This window comes from Culex quinquefasciatus, chromosome 3 (assembly GCF_015732765.1).
Source record: "Culex quinquefasciatus strain JHB chromosome 3, VPISU_Cqui_1.0_pri_paternal, whole genome shotgun sequence".
Classification (NCBI taxonomy): Eukaryota; Metazoa; Arthropoda; class Insecta; order Diptera; family Culicidae; genus Culex; species Culex quinquefasciatus.
In genome coordinates, this window is record NC_051863.1 from 151,665,366 (window position 1) to 151,687,765 (window position 22,400).

Here is a 22,400-nt window from a genome sequence, read left to right on the forward strand (position 1 = left end):
TAATGTTGGCAGGTCAGAACTTTGACATGCAATTAAAGCTAATTAAAAGCGTTTTCAACTGAAATCGAGTGATAAATAACTTAATAAGAAGTGAGCAAGCAAGTTTCTACCAAAAGTTTTGCAAAATTAGTCGTTTAAATAGTGATCAGCAAATTGGATGGAGTTAGGAGCGAGAGCTTAACCTGCCAAAGATACGAGAATTTCCCCTAGTTATAAAATGTAGAAACGACCATGTTTAAAATAATGCAAAATAATCTATCAATTTCATGTTAACAAAATATTTGTTTTATCTTTCAAGAACCCAAGCATCGGCATCGATAAAGTGTAGAAACTGCAATGTTCAAAAGAATGCAGAGATTAATTTTTAAATAAAACGTTATTTAATCCACCCAGGTACAGGTGGTTGATAGGGGTTTTCAGATCTTAAATCTTTTGAACTCGTTGGAAAGGTCTTTTGCGACAGGTCGTATGATAGATACGGACAACGTTTTCATCAAATATCTGAGATCCGGTCTCAAAAAAGTGCATAAATAACACTTAAGTGCTCATAACTTTCGATAAGTTTATCAGATATTTAATGGTTTGGGCTCGTTAGAAAGGTCTTTTAAAATTACAGTTTTCCGGACTTTTTCTAAATAAATAATATTCAATAGCGACTTATGGGACCCCAAGACAGATCGAATGAGACCAAAACAGGCAAAATCGGTTGAGCCAATGCCGAGATAATCCAGTGCAAATTTTTTGATCAACATGCCACTACACACACAGACATTTGCTCAGACTTTGATTCTGAGTCGATATGTTTACGTGAAAGTAAGTCTAGCCTTTCCTCAGTGACTTGAGGAAGGCACAAATGTTATTTTGTATTTTCTTTCAAGAACTGCTAAGGTTTGAAAGAATGTTAACCACTTAAAAATAAATGTTCAAATGTTCAGAAGAATGAAAAAGCAAAACATTTTTGGTTAAAATGTGTATTTTTTATGTCTTTCAAGAACTGTTTAGATATAAAAGAAGGAAAAGCACTCAAAAATCAATAAAAAAATCTCTTTAAATAATTCAAAGAACTGCTCATGTTGAAAGAATTCTGCCACTCACTGATATTTTTTTTTTACCTTTTGGTTTCGAAGAACTCGAGCCAAACATTTCATTAGGGCACAAAACCAAAATCTGCGATTCGAGAAAATCGCTTGCAAAAAGTGCACAACTTGTTTCAATTCCTATTTAAAAAGAAAGCTTCACTGATGGTATTTTTACTTACGATACGATAAAACACATCATTATCCTCAACTCTGCTTGAATGCTTCTTAATTTATGTTGATTTTCGCAATAATACTCATAATTTAAAAAAAATCTCGTTATTAGGCCCTTTTAACTTTCCAACTATTGTTCATAATGGGCCCTTTCTAGATGCAATTTCGAAGAGAATTGTAAGGGCACTAAAGCGCTGTCATCCGATTGTTGTTTTGAATGATGTTTATGGGACCTTTTGTTCAGTTAGAAATAATGAGGAATTCAGCGAACATTATGTTAATTGGTGAAGTTTTGTGATCGAATGGTGAGAATAGGGCAAGTGAAATATAAAAATTCTTCAAAGGTGTACTGAACAGGATCCGCGGGACCGTGTTAAATATTGTGGTTCAACGAAGTTTTTTTCTGCAGAAATCTTTGGTGAAACGTTAACCAAATGTTGTTTTGAAGTGAATTAGTGTTATGAATGTATGAAAACTTCACTTCATAACATAGAAAGTTCCTCAACTACGAAAAAGAAAAGGGCACAATTGAACTTTTTTTCTGGTTCGGAGTGAACATTGTTATAGGAAATTGTTTGTTATCTATCTGATTCTTGGAGGGCATGTAGGGAGTGTACTAATGAATGGAATAGTGGAATAATCCCGAATGTTTACGTTTTGGTTTTGTGCCCTAATGGAATGTTTGGCTCGAACTGTTCATGTTTAAACAGTAACGAGGATAGGTCGAAAAGCTTAGTGTGAAGAAAATTGGTTTATTTACTCTAGCTAATATAAAAATACTGGATCAATGACGATGAACATAATCACTAGGGTGCCCAATTCCTCGAGGATGATGGGGCAATAATATAGATCAAACGTGGCCCGCGAGGTGATTTTTTGTGGCCCGCGGACTTCATTAGAATGATCATGTAAAATGGCCCGTGGACCACTTGTATAGTGATTTTATAATTTTCCAAAATTAAGGTTAATTTTGAACAATTTTATGGTAATCTATTTTTTTTATTTTTATTTTTTAAATAAAACTAATGATTTATCATTATTTTGATCCCCATTTTAGGACACAAATATTACGTTCAATTTTTTTTTAATAAAAACAATTTTACACGTTTCAATGTGAGTGAAACTAGTAAATATCGTAAAAAAAAACTTTCAAAAAAGATTGTTGGAAATATTTATAAAATTGAATACCAAATAAAACACGGATTAGTGCGCTGACCACGGGGACGCATTGTCTTGTTTTTGCATGCTCATTTTCATTTCTTTTGTGTCGCTGTTGGTGTGCTTGGGTGCGTGGTTATTATAATTAAATAATGGCATCATTAGTGCGCTGACCACGGGGACGCATTGTCTTGTTTTTGCATGCTCATTTTCATTTCTTTTGTGTCGCTGTTTGCATGCTTGGGTGCTTGGTTATTATATATAGGTGAAGGGATTTTATTAAATGATCATTATATTGCATTATTATATTTATTTGATTATATAACCACACTATATTTTACACTTAACACATCATACAAAACACATATGAAACTGTAAACAGGAGCGTTTGGTACGGTACGTCCACGCATCCTTCCTCCCCTGTAGATTCTGTGAAATGTGATCCGTTCTCAGAATCCTCTCTGCGGTAAACACAACGTAGTAGGGCTGGCCGCTTTAATTTTTGCAATACATTTTCGGGTGTTCTCGGATGTACTGCAATCATTAATAATGACAAGAAAAGTGCTTGGGGCGTAATCTAATCACAAGACTTTCCAGCATGCTTTCATCGGACTGGCTGCGTTTGTGTTAGATTAGATTAGATTAGATTAGAATTGAATACCAAATAAAACACGTTCAAATTTCACATAACTAGAAATTTGTGTAGAAATATGTGATATTTGCAAATGTATAAGTATTCTTAATTTATTTTATTTTATTTATTTTTTAATTTGAAAGTCACAATGACCCTTTTATTAACTGACCCTCAAACTTACTTTGTATTTAAAAACCTTCTCTCGGCATTCGAATTCCTGACAGTTGAATAACGAATCTGTTTTACTACGATCTGATTCAGGCAGACAAAATGTTGAAAGCGGAGGAATAAGGCTGTTGCAAATATTTTACAATGCTTTTGTCGACAAACCGTACTCTCACTCATTATTAAAAATTGAAAAAAAATTAGGGGCAAACATATTTTTTTTAAACTTCGAAAAATCAATTGAAATTTTTATTGCAATCAGCTGAATTCAATTAAAAATTCATTTCTCTAGGTTTAGTATCATTTGGGCATATTCGGTTGAATTCAAAAATAATTTGAACTTTAGTGAATTTTCGATGAATAAATATTTGTTTGCTTTTCGATATGACACCATGGTATAAAAAAAACTGTCAATGAACTATTTAGATAAATTGAATTTAATAAATTTGAGAATTAAAAATATAAAACTGTGTAGTTTTTACAGCTGAGCAGTTCTCTACGGAATCGGTCTTTTTTCTTTAATTTTAATTTTTGTATTTTTTAATCCGGCTGAAACTTTTTTGGTGCCTTCGGTATGCCCAAAGAAGCCATTTTGCATCATTAGTTTGTCCATATAATTTTCCATACAAATTTGGCAGCTGTTCATACAAAAATGATATGTGAAAATTCAAAAATCTGTATCTTTTGAAGGAATTTTTTGATCGAGTTGGTGTCTTGGGCAAAGTTGTAGGTATGGATATGGACTACACTGAAAAAAATGCTACACGGTAAAAAAATTTTGGTGATTTTTTATTTAACTTTTTGTCACTAAAACTTGATTTGCAAAAAAACTATTTTTAATTTTTTTTATTTTTTGATATGTTTTAGAGGACATAAAATGCCAACTTTTCAGAAATTTCCAGAATGGGCAAAAAATCTTTGAGCGAGTTATCATTTTTTGAATCAATACTGATTTTTTCAAAAATCGAAATATCGGTCGCAAAATTTTCAACTTCATTTTTCGATGTAAAATCAATTTGCAATCAAAAGTACTTTAGTGAATTTTGATAAAGTGCACCGTTTTCAAGTTATAGCCATTTTTAGGTAACTTTTTTGAAAATAGTCGCAGTTTTCATTTTTAAAATTAGTGCCCATGTTTGCCCACCTTTGAAAAAAATATTTTTGAAAAGCTGAGAAAATTCTCTATATTTTGCTTCATTGAACTTTGATGATGTGACCCATAGTTGCTGAGATATTGCTATGCAAAGGCTAAAAAACAGGAAAATTGATGTTTCCTAAGCCTCACCCAAACAACCCAACATTTTCTAATGTCGATATCTCAGCAACTATAGGGCCGATTTACAATGTTAAAACATGAAACATTCGTGAAATTTTCCGATCTTTTCGAAAACAATATTTTCAAAAATCTAAAATCAAGACTAACATTTTAAACGGGCCAAACATTCAATATTACGCCCATTTGAAATGTTAGTATTGATTTTAAATTTTTGAAAATATTTTTTTCGAAAAGATCGGAAAATTTCACGAATGTTTCATGTTTTAACATTGTAAATCGGCCCTATAGTTGCTGAGATATCGACATTAGAAAATGTTGGGTTGTTTGGGTGAGGCTTAGGAAACATCAATTTTCCTGTTTTTTAGCCTTTGCATAGCAATATCTCAGCAACTATGGGTCACATCATCAAAGTTCAATGAAGCAAAATATAGAGAATTTTCTCAGCTTTTCAAAAATATTTTTTTCAAAGGTGGGCAAACATGGGCACTAATTTTAAAAAATGAAAAACTGCGACTATTTTCAAAAAAGTTACCTAAAAATGGCTATAACTTGAAAACGGTGCACTTTATCAAAAATTCACTAAAGTACTTTTTGATTGCAAATTCGATTTTACATCGAAAAATGAAGTTGAAAAATTTTTGCGACCGATATTTTAATTTTTTGAAAAATCAGTATTGATTCAAAAAATCATAACTCGCTCAAAGATTTTTTGCCTATTCTGGAAATTTCTGAAAAGTTGGCATTTTATGTCCTCTAAAACATATCAAAACATAAAAAAAATTAAAAATAGTGTTTTTTTGCAAATCAAGTTTTAGTGACAAAAAGTTAAATAAAAAATCACCAAAAATTTTTTTACCTTGTAGCATTTTTTTTTAGTGTAGTCCATATCCATACCTACAACTTTGCCGAAGACACCAACTCGATCAAAAAATTCCTTCAAAAGATACAGATTTTTGAATTTTCACATATCATTTTTGTATGGACAGCTGCCAAATTTGTATGGAAAATTATATGGACAAACTAATGATGCAAAATGGCTTCTTTGGGCATACCGAAGGCACCAAAAAAGTTTCAGCCGGATTAAAAAATACAAAAAAAATCGAATGACCGAAAACTCAGAGAATTGCTCAGCTTACAAATTTCACAAAATGCTATCGGAGTGCTTATGACTTGCACATTACTTTTAGTATTCATAAATCAAACCGTAATTTGAATCAAATCATTTTGTTCTTCAATTTTTTTTTGTTAAACGTTTAAAAAGAAAACTCTCCCTTTTTAAATCAAACTCACAGAAAAAAACAAATTTCTAGGTAACAAAAGCTTCGACCAAATCAAAAAAGCAATTCAATGGTTAAAAAGTTGTTAAAATTCCGTACAAATCCGTACTATGCGTAAAATTCCCTACAAAAATTCCGGCCTGTTAAAAATCCGCGAAGAGGTTCGAAAATCCGTATGGTAAGGAACAAATCCGTACAGTTGGTAGCCTTAGTCTTAAGTATTTTTCAAGATCTTTAGAACTAATATTTTTATTTTTCAAAATTGTTAAAATCTTTGACTTCCACAATCCTCTCTACAGCCCATTTTGCGCTGACACCCTCCCGCTGCCAAGTACACACTAATTGCGAAACAATATCCGGTGGAGTACTTCCGGCAGCAACTTTGTAAAACAGTTCCTCGACAGGGAGTGTAGCGTCGGAAGGAGTAAGCACCAAAGAGACCCAAAAATAAACTGGTTCAAAAAGGTGACGCGCACAAGCAGGACTTCGCGACTAAAGTTTTCCTGCTTGCAAAATCCCAACCCAACCCAACTGGCGCGCCGCGGTACAATATTTACCGATGCTTTCATTATAAACTCGTAAAACAAACTTGTTTCGTCTGACTTTTTTTCCCTCGTTTGTTCATTTTGGTACTTTTGCTGGTAGCATGTGTCAGGTGGCATTCCCGAATTTGAAAGAAAAAAAAAACGCGTCCAAATACGAAATCTGAAAGGGCCACTATGAACCACCTCGTGGAAGGAAACGTGAGGAAAATTTAATACAATTTTAATTTGTAGCCAGTTGGGATCCGTTTCTACTTAAAAGACACAAAGCACAGAAAAAGGGGAAAAATAAAGTACGAATTGTATTGCACGCCAAACGAACGCGAGAAAAATAAACGTAAACTTTAAATTACTTTCACCACGTTTTCTGGGACGTCAGTGTGAAAAGAATTCGTTTTCCCATTTCCCAAGCGTCTTTCTTTATTATGAAATAACAAAATCGGAACAAAAAAAAAAAAAACGCTCGTTAGTTGGCGTTATCAAGTGCATCTGGAGGGGGAAAAAAGTTGCTTTGAAAAAATATGTTTTTTTTTCTGAAGCCGATTATGACACTTAGGTTCTCAACGGAAGGTTAGTTAATTTTTTAATTTGAACTTGTTGAAAACTTTATCACAGAAATCTGCAAGAAAGATAAAAAAAAACAATTTGCAACGGTAAACTTTTACGTTGGTGGACACAACATAACCCATTTATTTTAAATATATCAAAATATAATGCAAGAATATGCTGTCCCAATTCGCCTCAGCTTATGATTGTTAAAAAAACACAAAATGCGAAAAAGTTGCTAAATTCTATAAGAGAACGAAATAAATAGCAGCTAATTAAATAGAGCTGCTTGGTTTCTAATTTTGCAAATCTATGGAAAAAATACTTTTATGGGGCCTTTTTTGCCTGCGTCTTGGCCATTATGAAACATCATTTAAGGGTTTACATACATGAGCATATAGTCGCAGTTTATCATTTTTTAAAATTAGTGCACATGTTTGCCCAGTTTTGAAAAAAAATATTTTTGAAAAGCTGAAAAAATTCTCTATATTTTGCTTCTTCGGACTTTGTTGATACGACCTTTCGTTGCTGAGAAATTGCAATGCAAAGGTTTAAAAACAGGAAAATTGATGTTTTCTAAGTCTCACCCAAACAACCCACCATTTTCTATCGTCAATATCTCAGCAACTAATGGTCCGATTTTCAATGTTAATATATGAAAATTTGTGAAATTTTCCGATCTTTTCGAAAAAAATATTTTCAAAATTTTCAAATCAAGACTAACATTTCAAAAAGACCAAACATCCAATATTACGCCCTTTTGATATGTTAATCTTGATTGCATGGCAATTTCTCAGCAACTAAGGGTCGTATCAACAAAGTCCGAAAAAGCAAAATATAGAGAATTTTCTCAGCTTTTCAAAAATATTTTTTTCAAAACTGGGCAAACATGTGCACTAATTTAAAAAAATGTAAAACTGCTACTATTTTCAAAAAAGTCACTTAAATATGGCTATAATTTGAAAACGGTGCACTTTATCAAAATTTCACTATAGTACTTTTTGATTGCAAATTTGATTTTACATCGAAAAATGAAGTTGAAAAATTTTTGCGACCAAACTTTCGATTTTTTGAAAAAATCAGTATTGATTAAAAAATTCATAACTCGGTCAATGATTTTTTGCCCAACCTGGAAATTTCTGAAAAGTTGGCATTTTATGTCCTCTAAAACATATCAAAAAATAAAAAAAATAAAAATATATTTTTTTTTTGCAAATCAAGTTTTAGTGACAAAAAATTAAATAAAAAATCACCAATTTTTTTACCGTGTATCATTTTTTTCTGTCCATATCCATACCTACAACTTTGCCGAAGACACCAAATCGATCAAAAAATTCCTTCAAAAGATACAGATTTTTGAATTTTCATACATCATTTTTGTATGGACAGCTGACAAATTTGTGGGGAAAATTATATGGACAAACTAATGATGCAAAATGGCTTCTTTGGGCATACCGAAGGCACCAAAAAAGTTTCAGTCGGATTAAAAAATACAAAAAAAATCGAATGACCGAAATCCTAGAGAACTGCTCACATGTAGAAAATCTCAATATTTCATATTTTCGAATTTTTATTAAATCTTTTACAAAGATGAATTCCAATTACTCCTGAAAGTTTCATGGAGATATGTAATGATTTAAGTAAGTAGAAGACGATTTAAGTTCAAATTTTTGCCATGTGCAAAGCGGACTGTCAAACTTTGTGAGCGTTTTTCTCAAAAAACACCGAGTTGATTTACGTGTGCCACGATATCTCGAGATGGGATAGACCAAATTGGCTGAAATTTGGGGTGAAGCACTAGCGTGCACAGGGTGGGGCAACATGGGGCAACTGCCCCACCATCCTCAGAAATTTGTTCTAATTTTAGTCAGGGGGCGTCCACAAACGACGAAATTTTCAAAACGTCCATATAATTGCCCCACCTTCCTCGAGGAGCTGGGCACGCTACTGGGGTGAAGACTCTCAAGACATATTGAAATTTTGTTTAAAAAAAATACAACAATCAAAACGAACGATTTTTTATATGAAAAACACAAAAATATTTTTATCTTTATTTTAAATAAACTTTTATTAAATCGGCCTCCGTCATGCACACGGGACCGGTTTAATGAGTCTTAACCAAAATTTTGAGTCGATTTGATCAAAGCAGTGTTGAAATATCCCGTTTTTTGAAACTGCTAACTTCAAATAGCTGTATCTCGCAACCAAATGTGTTTAAATTTATTTTATTGATAGATGAAAATGTATATTATAATGCCATGAAAACAGATTTCAAAAAAGTTTAAGCGTGTGCTCAAACCAACGTCTGAAATTTTTGCTGATTTACATGTATGTAACCCCTTAAATCAAAAACATCATGATCAGATTTCAGTTGCACTTTCAATTGAAATAAGGCTTTCTTTAATTAACCAACACATTCAAACCTCAGAATGCCACAGAAGTTGTTTGTCATGCGACACACAGCTGGTTTTATAAGGCCTTCCACCCGATCACAGCCAACATATTTCGCAGGAACAGTGACAGCTCGAGCTCGATCTTGGTTTGACATTGGGACGAGGATTTCTTCATTTTTGAGTTTAATTATTCACTCTCGTAATCGTGAATTAAGTTCACGAATGTGAGAACCACGAAAGAATTTATTCGTGAAAAATTTGCATTTTTGCAAATTTTGCACTATAAACGTCAATATATTCCTTCGTGGTTCTCGCATTCGTGAATTTAATTCACAATTTTGAGAATTGATTTTTTCCCGTGTAAGGGATTCCACGTCAAACCATCACAATTCAGATTCACATTGCTTCCAATTGGCTGTGGCATGGAAGTTTCTTGGGGAGCGTTCTTTTATTACGTAACGCAGGGGAGAGGGGGTGTCAGCGTCTGTTACGAAATGTTACGAAAATTGGGTGAGTGATGAAACATTCTGTTACGTAACGCAAAATTTTCACTCATACAAAATTGCAAAAAGACCTTGCGTTACGCATTACAGGGGGAGTAGGGGGATCGCTCATCTATTACGATTTGTTACAAAGGGAGGGGGGGGGGAGGTTCAAAATCCCACGTAATAAAAGAACGCTCTCTTGGCCGAAATAATTAGACGCATATTATTTTTGTTTGGTGATTAGGTTTGGATGCAAGTTTGTGCCGTTCCGCTGGTGGGTCGTCAAAAACGCAATTTTTGGACCACCCTTATCGCTCAGGGAGCGTTCTTTTATTACGTAACGAAAAAATTTGAATTTTAGACTGACATTTTTTGAAAAAAATCTAGCTGGTGCATAGTTCTGCGTCTGCGTTGAACGGACTATCTTATGCATAGCCTATTTATTTTAGCCAAGGAACTTCCACACGGTGTGTTTTGTAGAACAAACTAAGAATACAAAATTCGGTAGGTATGTTTGATATTTGGCACCGTGATAGAAGGGCATCCCGACATATTGCAAAATGCAAGCTAGAAATCCCAATACGACTGAAAATAAATCTTTTCTTTGCACAATTTGTCATGAAATTATAAGCAACACATTGCCCGGATACACATTTGAGCATTAAAAAAGTGCTAAACATAGAGTTAAAAGTTAATAATTACCCAATGGGCACCCATCATTATTTTTTCATTGCTCTGCTATACCATTACATTTCAAAACATTTTAGAATCAATTTCATTGTAGAGAACAGTTTTTTGAACAAGTTCCATAAAAATGTAACAGTTTTGGTTCAATATAAGCAAAGATATGCCCAAATTCTTCAAATAAATAATAACTTTCTCCAAATTTCTTCCAAACCTTTAATGTGATGAACTCTGATTTTTTTATGGTTTCATTTATATTGATAGTTTTATTGTTTGATTTGGATTTGGTAGTTTACATCACACAAACAATGCAAAAAATTTTCGATTTAAGTGACGTCTCCATATTCTACTTAGCCTCCGTTTCTCGACTCAATGGTTCAAAAAATCATGGAAAACAAGTTAGGTTGCATTCTTCTGCGTATCCTCCTCCGAAAACTCCCGCCAGCCAACTTGCGTACCCTTGTTGCAACCTAGATGCCAAAAGCAAGCCGAAGAAAGTGGTTTCTGTTTCCCTTCTTCAAAATATCCAGCATTTTCCCGCTAGCGAGAGACACACATCAAACAGCGAAAAGGGTTCCCCCTCGTTCGTGACGGCATCCTTCTGCATGTGATGGCAGTGCAGCAAAAAGCGCTGGAATGTTGTAGGTACAAGGAGCCACTGTGCGATGGGAAAGCTCGTTGAAAAGCACACCCTCAACAGCAGCTGCTATAATGGAGTTAGATATTGGCTTCTTCATCCGTGGAAAGGCAAACACTTCTTGAAAGTGAGGGCAAAATCCACCCCTTTGGATATTGTGTGAAAAGTAGGAATCACGTGGCGGTGTACCGGGTGGATTCCGGGAACAATCCAGCGTTCAAAACTAGGTTAGCACCTTTAACCTTTGTGATTTGATCAAAAAGCACTTTTGTTTCCTGATCTTGGCCACCACCTCTGTAGGTCGTGTTAGTCTAGTGGAGAGGAGCTGAATGAGTCATGTGGGCGAATCGATAACATGCTGTTGCTACCAAAAATCGAAGCAGGGAATGGAGTAGCAAAACAGTTTATTATCCATAGTGTTGTGGCTTCATTGGGGGGAAAACTGGTGCTCTTACCCTAAACTAGATGTATGTTGCTAGTAAGAGTTCACTTCATACCGTTTCCAAGAACTGCGCCAAAGTGTAAAAATAGCTCGGATAAGCCACGAACTTAACCCCCGCGGGATTCTTCACGGTTGAATTCAGCACACGTGGTATGTGAGTAGAAAGCTTATGAGCTGGAATTCCGTGGCAGTTAGGGACGGGTCTGGAATGTTGCAGTGGAAGTTTGCAACGGCCAACAATTCGCACATGAGCGTTTTGAACTGCGGAAGCTCTGAGAAAACTCTGGGAAACTTAAACCAACGGCATTTTTTCCTATACGATGACTTGTATGTTTTTCTAACTTTCAATCTCAAGTTCAAGGCTCGGAAACTATTTTGCAGTCGTCTCCCCCACTGTAATTAATACCCCCCCTGCGGACTGTGCGGTTAGCCTGACCAACCTCTGCCCGTTTCTCCCTCGCATAATCAATTTTCGCAAAAGTTCTTCTCCCCATCAGACTTTCTCGCTCGTTCGCTCTTGCCCCTACTTACCACTCCCACCGAGAAGTAATTGTTGACGATGTTGTACGGGATGGTGAATTCTGATGCGGCCTGCGGTTTGATAAGCTTCGGTAGGTCAACAATTCTTTCCTTTGCAGTGGTCGAGGTCGGTGAGGCCACCACCTCGTCCGATTCGTCCTCCACGTCCGCACGTGCCTTATCGATTTCCGTGTCCTTTGGGGAGGTCGGCGAGGCGGGGTCTGCGCTACCGTTGATGACTTCCGTGTGACACTCGCTGGAGCCGTTAATGACCGTTTCCGAGTGCGGCGACGACGTTGGTTCTTTGCTGACAATATCGCCATTGCTCGTGGCGCGGGTTGTTTGCTGAGTAATTTCCTTGTGCGACGATGAAATCGTTGTCATCGAATGGTGTTGGTGGTGCGACTCGGTGCTGGTGCCATTATTGTCACTCAGTACGACACGCTTCGTGTTCTCCATCGAGATCTCGGTGGTTTTTGTACTATTTTCGTCGCACGATTGAATCACAGATTTTTCCACAATTATTCTATGCGAGAGCTCTATCACTTTTTGCACGTTTTCCGAAAGGGTCACCTGTTTGGAGAGGGTTTGAAAAAGAAAACAATTCGTTTTAGGCTTCAGCATCTGCGTGGTACCATTTTGGCAATATGACCTGTAGTACCTTATGCGTGGGAATCAACGGCAGCTCGTCGCAGGACGTCGTTGGATGATTTTTCACCTCGATGCTCCACCGATCCATCATGACCACGGACGAGCGTTGGATTTTGTCCAGTACTTTGGGTATGCTTTCTCCCTCGTAACCGCCACCCCACCGGAGACACCGCGCCAGGTCGTTCCCCGTCCCAAGTGGGATGACCCCGATCGATGGTTGACACTGCAGCTCAACCGAGTCCATCGCTTCCAGAATCCAGCCCACGGTGCCATCGCCACCGCAGCATATCACCTTGAAGTTGGGCACGTCCTTGAACATCGTCAAACCCTCGACGGGACCTCCCTTGGACAGGTCGTACACCTGACGCGGGTTGAGCAGGTACTGAAACTTCCGCAATATCCGGTCTCCCTGGCGACCGCCACTTTTCGGGTTGATGAACACCAACAGTGGACAAATGTTTGCGCTAGTGCTGATTTGAAAGTGGATCGTCGATGATACGCTCTGAAAAATAAAACTCGTCAAGTTCAAACAGCTCTTAACTACCGTGCGTCTCCATCAAAGCACACAACATCAAGTATTATTTGAATGGGGTCACATGGTTGATTAATTTACCTTCCCCCGGTTGTTGGTGGTAAAGTTGATGGACTTCTGGCGGTCTAGCACGGCCGGACAGATGGCCGTCGGTGGGAGCACCTGGTTCGCGAACTCGCCCAGCGAGCACTCGGCCTTCACCAGCGAGGCGCACTTGTTGTGGAGCTGTGGGGGATGGATTGGAAATTTAAATTACAACCTTAAGTATTAAGAATTGATTGAAAGAAGTATTTTGAAAAGCAATTAATACCAGCTGAGATGTTTGCAATGATTAGTTTTCAAAATATCTAAGTCCAGACTCGATTATCTAAAGTTTCGATATCAGAGGTTCGATTAAATTGAGTTTCGTTTTTGTCTTCCTCACTGAATGAATGAATTTTTCAAATTGACCTGCAGACCCACTTTTATTTATACCTATCGACTCAGAATCAAATTTTGAGCAAATGTCTGTGAGATTTTCTCGGCTTTAGACGAATGAATTTTGTCCGGATGCGGTCCCCTCGTCCCACTTTTAGGTCCTTTAGTCGATTTAAAGTTATGGTAATAAAACTACAATTATACTACTGACAATTATTTAAAGAAGATTTCTGCCCTGAAGCAGGCTCAGTTGGTAAAACGAATCAATTGAATCATTCCACGGTTTGGGATGACACCTCATTCAGTGTGTTGTGATTGATGAAGTTTCATGCGAAAACATTTGCACATTCATCACGGGCGGTTGGCAGTGTTAAAATATTTCAATCAATATACGCAAATAATCCGTAATAAATCCGCACAGATTCAATTCCGGAAACTTGACTACAAAAGCAGTGCAGTTTGTGAACACATCGCGACTGAATTGACTTTTTATTTCCGCATCAATCTGGAATGTTAGGGCGGTTCAAAATGAACATCACGGAAATCACAGCAACCACAATTAGTTTAAAAGATGTGAAATCCGGATCACTCTAATACTTTACGTGGTTCAGTAACAGGTTCACCAAAGTTCCGGCCCAAAAAAGAAGAAGCAACGGCGGCTCTGTTTTTGCCTGTGTCAACCGGGATACCGTCCGGAAGCGCTCGTGTTTGCTGAATAAATCAATTTTATTGATATTCATTCATCCGTTAGCGAGCACACAAAGAGCAGCCACCATTCATTCCAGGGATGCTGCTATTTCTCGTCCATCCCTGCGTGCCCTTTGGTCATAATCCAGTTTCTGTAGCTTTCAGTCTCGTAGCGCTCAATTCAGACTGTGTGAACGATGACGACGACGGTGACAGGGCTTTGATGTTTGAAAGCAATATTGAGTGGTTTAATAACGTTAATATAGACGGAAATTTTGATTTTGCGAATTGCGTGATGAATATCGGATGATGATTGATTGCAATAGTGATATTGAGTGGGGTCTTAGTTAGATGAATCGTGAGTGGGGATTGGAGTGGTTCCAATTTAGACTAGCGTTATTTCACTCGAGATTTTTGTTGATTTTCGATTTTTAATTAACTTTTTGATTTTAATCAACAAAATCGTTTGAAATGAGTGCTTTTCTATAAAAATAATGTAATCGCGCTTCCATTAGAACAACTAGCAGCAATTCCCCACGAAAACAGCATGGAAAAAAACAAAAGTGCTCGGATCGGGCTCAAGATTTTTCTGGGGGTTCCCTGACCGAAATAATTAGACCCGTATTTTTTTGTTTGGCCATTAGGGTGACCTACGCTGTCTTAGGGTGGTCTGAAAAATGGCCATTTTCGTCGATTTTCACAAAAACCACTTTTTTCAAAAAATCATAACTCCTCGCCATTTCAACCGATTTCAATTGTCTTATACGCAAATGAAAGGTGATAAGTTGGCCTATCAAAGAAAAATAATAAAAAGTTTTAAAAATCTAGCCTAACATATGAAAAGGTCGAATGAAACTTTAAAATGCCGTTTAAACGGTGTCTGGACCAAAGAGCCCATGTCTGGAAATGTTTTTATCGGATTCCCCGGACATTTTTACATAATATACTAAAAATGGGAGGAGTTCATTAACAGGATTCTGATATATGATTTTTTGAAAATAAAATCTGTGTTTTTCGACGCGCCGCGCGCAAAAACACGAAAATGACAAAATCGGCAAAAAATCAACTTTTTCCACTAAAACTGCAATAACTTAAAAATTTCAGCGATGACCTATACATGTCTGGGTACCAAAATTTTCGTAATTGAAAGATGCAACTTTTGGTACCCAGACATGTATAGGTCATCGCTGAAATTTTTAAGTTATCGCAGTTTTAGTGGAAAAAGTTGATTTTTTGCCGATTTTGTCATTTTCGTGTTTTTGCGCGCGGCGCGTCGAAAAACGCGGATTTTATTTTCAAAAAATCATATCTCGGAATCCTGTTTATGAACTCCTCCCATTTTTCAGTATGTTATGTAAAATGTCCGGGGAATCCGATAAAAATATTTCCAGACATAGGCTCTTTGGTCCAGACACCGTTAAAACGGCATTTTAAAGTTTCATTCGACCTTTTCATATGTTAGGCTAGGTTTTTGAAACTTTTTGATATTTATCTTTGAAAGGCCAACTTATCACCTTTCATTTGCGTATAAGACAATTGAAATCGGTTGAAATGGCGAGGAGTTATGATTTTTTGAAAAAAGTGGTTTTTGCGAAAATCGACGAAAATGGCCATTTTTTAGACCACCCTAAGACGGCGTAGGTCACCCTAATGGCCAATCAAAAAAATACGGGTTTAATTATTTCGGCCAGGGAACCCCCAGAAAAATTTTGAGCCCGATCCGAGCACTTTTGTTTTTTTCCATGCTGTTTTCGTGGGGAATTGCTGCTAGAACACCTGTGAATGAGTACACAAAAAAAATGGTAATATTACATCTGGGAAGGGGTACATCTTTTATTTCAGAAAAAAACCTCAGCCTTACAGTGCTTTCAGGTTTTATCCTTTTCAAAGAATTTCAAATATTTGTCTCTTAACAGTTTCATTTTTTTACTCGTTTCTAAATTCCGTTTAATCTTCTCTACTTGATTGTTTTGTCTATTAAAACAATCGAAATCCTCGTTAAAATACCATTTCTTACCATTATTTCTTGCAACCTCTTTATTCCATCAACTAGAACAAAAACGCTGTATTGTACGCTCTGCCTTATTTCATCTAATTTTTTTTTATTTTTCAGCTAATTATGAAGGTAATTTACTATGTAAAATTTCCTATATTAAATTATGTTCATTTATTATATTACATTTATATATATATTATTACACTAAACACAACATTCACAACAATAATGCTAAAATACACCGGAGCGTTTGGTACGGTATGTCCACGCATCCCTCCTCCCCTGTAGATTCTGTGAAATGTGATCCGTTCATAGAATCCTCTTTGCGGTAAACACAACGCAGTAGGGCTGGCCGCTTTAATTTTCGTATTACATTTTCGGGTGTTCTCGGATGTATTACAATTATTAATATTGACAAGAAAAGTGCTTGGGGCGTAATCTAATCACAACACTTTCCAGCATGCTTTCATCGGACTGGCTGCGTTTGTGTTAGATTAGATTAGATTAGAATGCTAACTTTAAGGGGTCATATAGCCCCACCGTCCCCAATACTACTATTTGAAATGATCCAAACCTATATTTTCGTCCATGTGAAATGTTAAGGTTAGAAAATTATTTTATTAAACGATCGCAAATGTCACGATACTTAAGTTGTGGGATTTTTAAAATCTGACGCATATTTAAGTTTTATCTATTGAAATCTTGGTTGACTTAGATTTTTTTTGAATAATATTTTTTCCAATTTCTCCCAAACGGATTTATTCAAACACATTATGTCAACTGGATTTCTCTCCATACACCCAAAGTTTAAGAACGAGGGGATAGTCCTCACGAAAAGAAACGTGAGGAAAGTGCTATTTTGCGAGAGTATAGTCCTCTCGCGTATTCATTCGTTGATTGTAACAGTTCATCCTATTGAGTGGCTTATATGGACAAATGACCGCCACTTGTTCACCGAACCATGGTGGCCCATACGGCAAAGGCACGGTTCAATATGCCAAAGGTCTTGGGTTCGAGTCTCGGTACCGGTATTTTTTTTTTGATAGATGAACTTTTTTTGAGGATGAACCCATGAGTAAAGTACTCTCGGTATTTTCGGGATTTATCGTCTCAGTCCGCACACAGTACCATTTTACTACCGAATTGTGCTCTTTATCCTCTCGTATCCCGATGCCCAGTTCTGGGTGTATCAAAAGTACTCACCATCATCCGGCACCAGCGGCACGTCAGCCCGGTGATGCCGTTGTACGCCTTGATGCGCTTCCGGCACTTGGAGCACCGCCCGTAACAGTTGCCCTCGACCCAGTGGTGCTGGAAGGTGGTGGTTGTTTTGGACTTCTTCGACTTGACGTACGTGGCGATACAGGAAGCCGGAGCGCGTTGGACGCACCGCTCGTGGACCGTGTACTTGCACACTGTTGAGGGGGAAAAAGATTTAAAATATTCCAAAAAAAAAAAAAAAAATGAGCAATGAGTTTAGAATGGTTTTGTTTGAAAACATCATTTCTTAGAAGTAACAACTGATTGACGCTGATTCTCATTGGCCCGTCCCACATGATTTCTCCTATAATAATGCAAATCCTGTTCGAAGCCTCTCGCCCGTTAGCTTCTCCATCTGTCCAATTACGCAAATTAAGTTTGAATAACATTCCGGACAAGGAACAAAGCCCGGGGCGTCCAATTTGGGGCTTACCGCACTAACAATGATTTGTCATGGGATGGCCAAGCTTTAATTGAACTATTTCGAATCAGCGCTCATACGGTCGTACAGTAAAACCCCGTTTATCTGATTTTAAGGTTACCCCTCAATCAACCCAAAAAAAGAGATGATTCCAATGTCAAACCAAACAAGGTTTTCCTGTGTAGCGCAGGCACACGTACAACTCGACGCAATACTTACATACACAGCAAAGTCCTTTTTTGCCCAGGCCGACCAGCATATTGAGGCACATGTTGCAGTAAGCCGGCTTCGAGAAGTGTTTCAGCCGCCACACGTGGTAGCCATCCTCTTTCAGCGTGTTATCGACACCTGTGGATGGGAAATTTGCGATTTGTAATAAAGGCCGACACACGTAAACACACACTACGGTGATGGTCAATGGGTACTTTTGCGGTGTGGATTGATTAAATTCCATTTGGTTCGCCACCAGGCTAAAATCGGCTTTCAGCGTTCGGAGAAAACCGTTAAATTTATTTATCGCTGAAATTGACTGGCTGAAATTGTGCAGGATTTAGGAATAATACCGTTTTCATTGGTGAATAGAGAATGGGGTATTCAGTGTATTTGCAACCGAAACACGTTCAAACAAACCGCCTTTGGTGACAGGCTTCGAATTGGAAAATGGTAAACAGCTCCAGTGCCTCATGCGAAGCTGTCCCACGTCCCCGTTGAGTGTATTTTCCATAGAAAACAGTCATCATTATGCAAATGGAATTTGCAGTTGGTCTCGGTAAATAAAATAAACTGGAAAGGACTGTATTGTGCAGGCTGTCGGATTGTTTACTGTTGTGGTGACAATTGGAAATTTAAACATAGATAGAGTAGGGTTTCGATTGACTTCCGTTTGTCAACTTGGTTAGTTAAACTTTAATCAGATAGTATATTTTCTTTGAGCAATTCCAGCCCAAAACAGGTTTTTTTTTCTCGGCTTACAGATATAAGTTAATTACATTGCTCATAATTGAAAACATAATATTTTTTCAGTGTAGTATAGTGACCAGGATAGTAAATTAGCTTAATCTGTAAGCTCATACATACAATTGAAATGTGGTCAAAGACAAACTTATGGGAAATTGGACGAGCTTTCCGATAAAAATATTTTCGAGACTGAAAAATCAAGTCTGTCACATAGAAATTGCCAAAAACCATCGAAAAATCAATTTTTCAACATTTTTTTTAAACCGCTGTAACTTCACAAGGATTGGACAATGGTCAATATGGAGACTTTTATGTAAAATTGTCTGGAGAATCAATTCCCACTATCGGTTTTTGCAAATTTTGATGCTTAGAGCTCTTTTGAAAAAAAAACAGTTTCAGTAGTGATTTTTGTATTTTTTTAAGGTGAGTTGCTCCATCCTGCATTTTTCGTAAGTCTTTTTGTAACATCTTAGGCTATTTTCACAAAAAATTTTAACGAAAAAAAACCGTGAGCTCACCTTCAAATTTAAAAATTAAAAAATCTCATAAACTTAAAAATTAAAAAATCTCATAAAAGTGGAGTGTTTTTTTGTTTCAGTGTACAAGTTTGTCTTTAAATTTACGGGCTTTATCGGTAGTTTTCGGTGAAATTAAACTTACAAATTAGAAGAAAGAAATGAAACTGATAGGTGGATAGATGACTAGTGTCTTAGAAGAAGATTGAAAAGGACGGAATCTAAGTCAGCGAAAGGGCCATATGAGAAAGCGTACGTGTGTGATCAGGTCTTTTAACCTTCTAATTTGGCTGTGTACAAGTACTGAGTCGCAACCTCAGTAAGTGTACACAGACAAATCATCCCTGTGTGTCATCCAAATGACTCCAGGACCGTCCTGGACATGAAATTGCTCTTTTATTTTTGAACACAGTTCACAAAACGATTAAGCTTATTCTAAAAGAACATCATGAACGTTTTTCATCGCAGGCAATTAAATTATGAATTAAAATTATGTTTATTGGGCTTTACAAAAAAAAAAGCTCTAGAGTTGTTGTTTTACTAGAAGAAGGGTAAATTAGGATTAGAACATTTTATTATTAAAAGGTTTGAGAAAATACCTAGATTTTTTTAAAGGTCCTTTAAACATACGAAACACAATAGCTTATAGGACCTTTTTTTAAAAAAAAACTCCAGATATGATCAATTAAAGAATTTAAACTTTAAAGATTTGAAGATTTTTTAATTTGAAGATTTAAAGATCTGATGATTTAAAGATTTGGAAAAACAGCCAAGGGACCATCCATAAAGCACATGCACTTTTTTTAATTCACGTGGTTTATGGATGGCCCCAACCTTTAATTGAATTTTATTCGCGTAAACAATTTTTCTTTCTTGAAAAAAGGAAAAACCAAATTACCAACAATTTATTCTGTAAAAGTAGAATAACAATAATATTTTTATAAATCTCTTTCAAATTTGAATTCTTAGAAAAGACGAAGAAAGTTTCAATACAAAAAGTACTACCTTATATTAAAAATCAAGTTGGCTAAATTTGGATTTTATTTATAAATTAGATGGTTTCGAATATTATTTTAAGTGTATGTCCCTCAACTCTGGCAAAAAATGTAAAAGTTGAAATTGAATGTCATGGTTTTAACATATAAATAAAAAAATGGTATTTAAAAAAACATTTTACACCAGTCCTGTTGTTTTACAATAATTAGTTTTTAACAAAAATTCTATATATTTTCAAACCAGCTCAAACATGATTAATATGATTTTAAGCGCAGGAAAATGTATTCCAAAAAGTTTTCTACTGATTAGACTTTTATTTCCATTCAAACTTAGAAGTTTTTCGAAAACAAAACTTTGTTTTGCCTCTGATTTTTCGAGTCGGTATGGAAAAGGGTTGCCTGCATAAACATTGAAAATGGTTGCAACGGCCTTCACTATTTTTGAATTAGTGCCATTTTCAGGATTACTACGTTTTTTTTCCAAATTTTAATAAAAGTTTCTATACTTGACGATCTTTGATAATCATTATAAATCGTAGGTTCTGAAAATGTTTTCATGCTTAGTTGAAATTTTTTGAACTTTTCGTTACCGTGAATAAATGTTTGATGAAAAAAGGAAAAGAATATTCTTCAAGATTAATTTTAAGGTTTAGAAACAAATAGTATTCCAAAATAGTTTTTTTTTAATGTCAGTAAACAAAACTGAGAGCACGCAATGCAAACAATAACAAACACGTTTTGTTTGGTTGACCATTCTGTGCATTGTTCTGAAGTTTGGTTGAATTTGGTTGCTGGAGTCCCGAAATATAAATGGAAATGTTTACGGTTGTCGAGCTCGTACCAGTGTCAAACGCGTTCTGACCTGAAATCCCTTTGGCCAATTGTCGCACACAAATCAATTTTCAGGCTATATAACACGATAGCACGACAAAATTGAAACTTCTTTCACATGAAAAGTGACAAAAATGCACGGAGTTCGTTCGGTTTTTATTGAATATCTCAGGATTGAAATCGAATTTTGGGGATCTGGAAAGGCCAAAAGATGAGGCATTGTGAGCTGCACAAACATTTTTAACTCAAATTGGCCCAAAATGCACGTACGACAAGCTAGCACGACGACGACGACGACGCACGGCAAGATAGCACGATCTTGGCGAAATTGAACCATTTTTTAAATTCTATTTTTGGAGTATAGTTTTGGATAGATATCTTGTTATTTATTTGTGTTAAAATCATTTGTGATAGTTTATGATTAAATTTTAAAGTTTGTGAAATAATTTTTCAATTAAGTTAAGTTTTTGCCATTTCCTATGAATTAAATTTATGTTTATCTTATGATTTGGTTTACCCAAATATTTGATCTCATCTTCATAGCCGTCTCTCATCCCAAACCGAACATGATAGATTATTATTCAATATTACGATGAAACCCATCATGATCGAGGGGGATGTGGTTAATACCCGGCAATTTGAAGTGGTTCCGAAAGCCTGCAAAAGCTGCTGGTTGCCAGTCCCACAGTAGTGGTCCCTCGAGGGGTCGGCGTCGTCGGTACAGTTTACACGGGGCCAACCTTCTCTCTCTGTCAGAGTTGAGGGTAAATATGCCATCAAAGTTTACTGCCTCGCCATTACGTTGAACGGCAGCATTTACCAGCACCCCTATAGGCTCAACCTGATTGTTGGGAGAAGTTGGAAGGGTTTTGGTCGGTTCCCACACTACAGCAGTGTGGGCAAAGTGAACCTTTAGAAAATCGGTGGTCCTATGGTGGGAGGGCCTTATCGGCACTGATTGATGGTGAGTTGTGGGGATAAAGTTAACCCATGGCAATTTTGCGAAATTTTGTTTGTCCATGTAGCTACGAGGTGGTCTAGCTGGTGTGTTTGGAGAGGTTTGTAAGGACAGAATGAACTGCTTAATTTTGGGAAGTTTGTATTATAATTCAAAGTAATCGTCCTAATTC

General features: G+C 36.5%; 1 protein-coding gene across 2 annotated transcripts in view; it reads right to left on the reverse strand.

Moving 5' to 3' along the window:
* The window catches only part of LOC6041342 (diacylglycerol kinase 1), a 181,650-nt gene that overhangs the window by 10,864 nt on the left and 148,386 nt on the right, over positions 1-22,400 (reverse strand). The window contains exons 12-16 of one of the 2 annotated variants that reach the window (XM_038265933.1): positions 18,192-18,320; positions 17,495-17,706; positions 13,273-13,416; positions 12,670-13,161; positions 12,021-12,581 (exon numbers count right to left, since the gene is read on the reverse strand). In XM_038265933.1, coding sequence (XP_038121861.1) covers positions 12,021-12,581; positions 12,670-13,161; positions 13,273-13,416; positions 17,495-17,706; positions 18,192-18,320 — 1,538 coding nt within the window. Of the gene's footprint in view, positions 1-12,020; positions 12,582-12,660; positions 13,162-13,272; positions 13,417-17,494; positions 17,707-18,191; positions 18,321-22,400 lie in introns of both variants that reach the window. The other variant, XM_038265932.1, reaches the window with a different exon arrangement.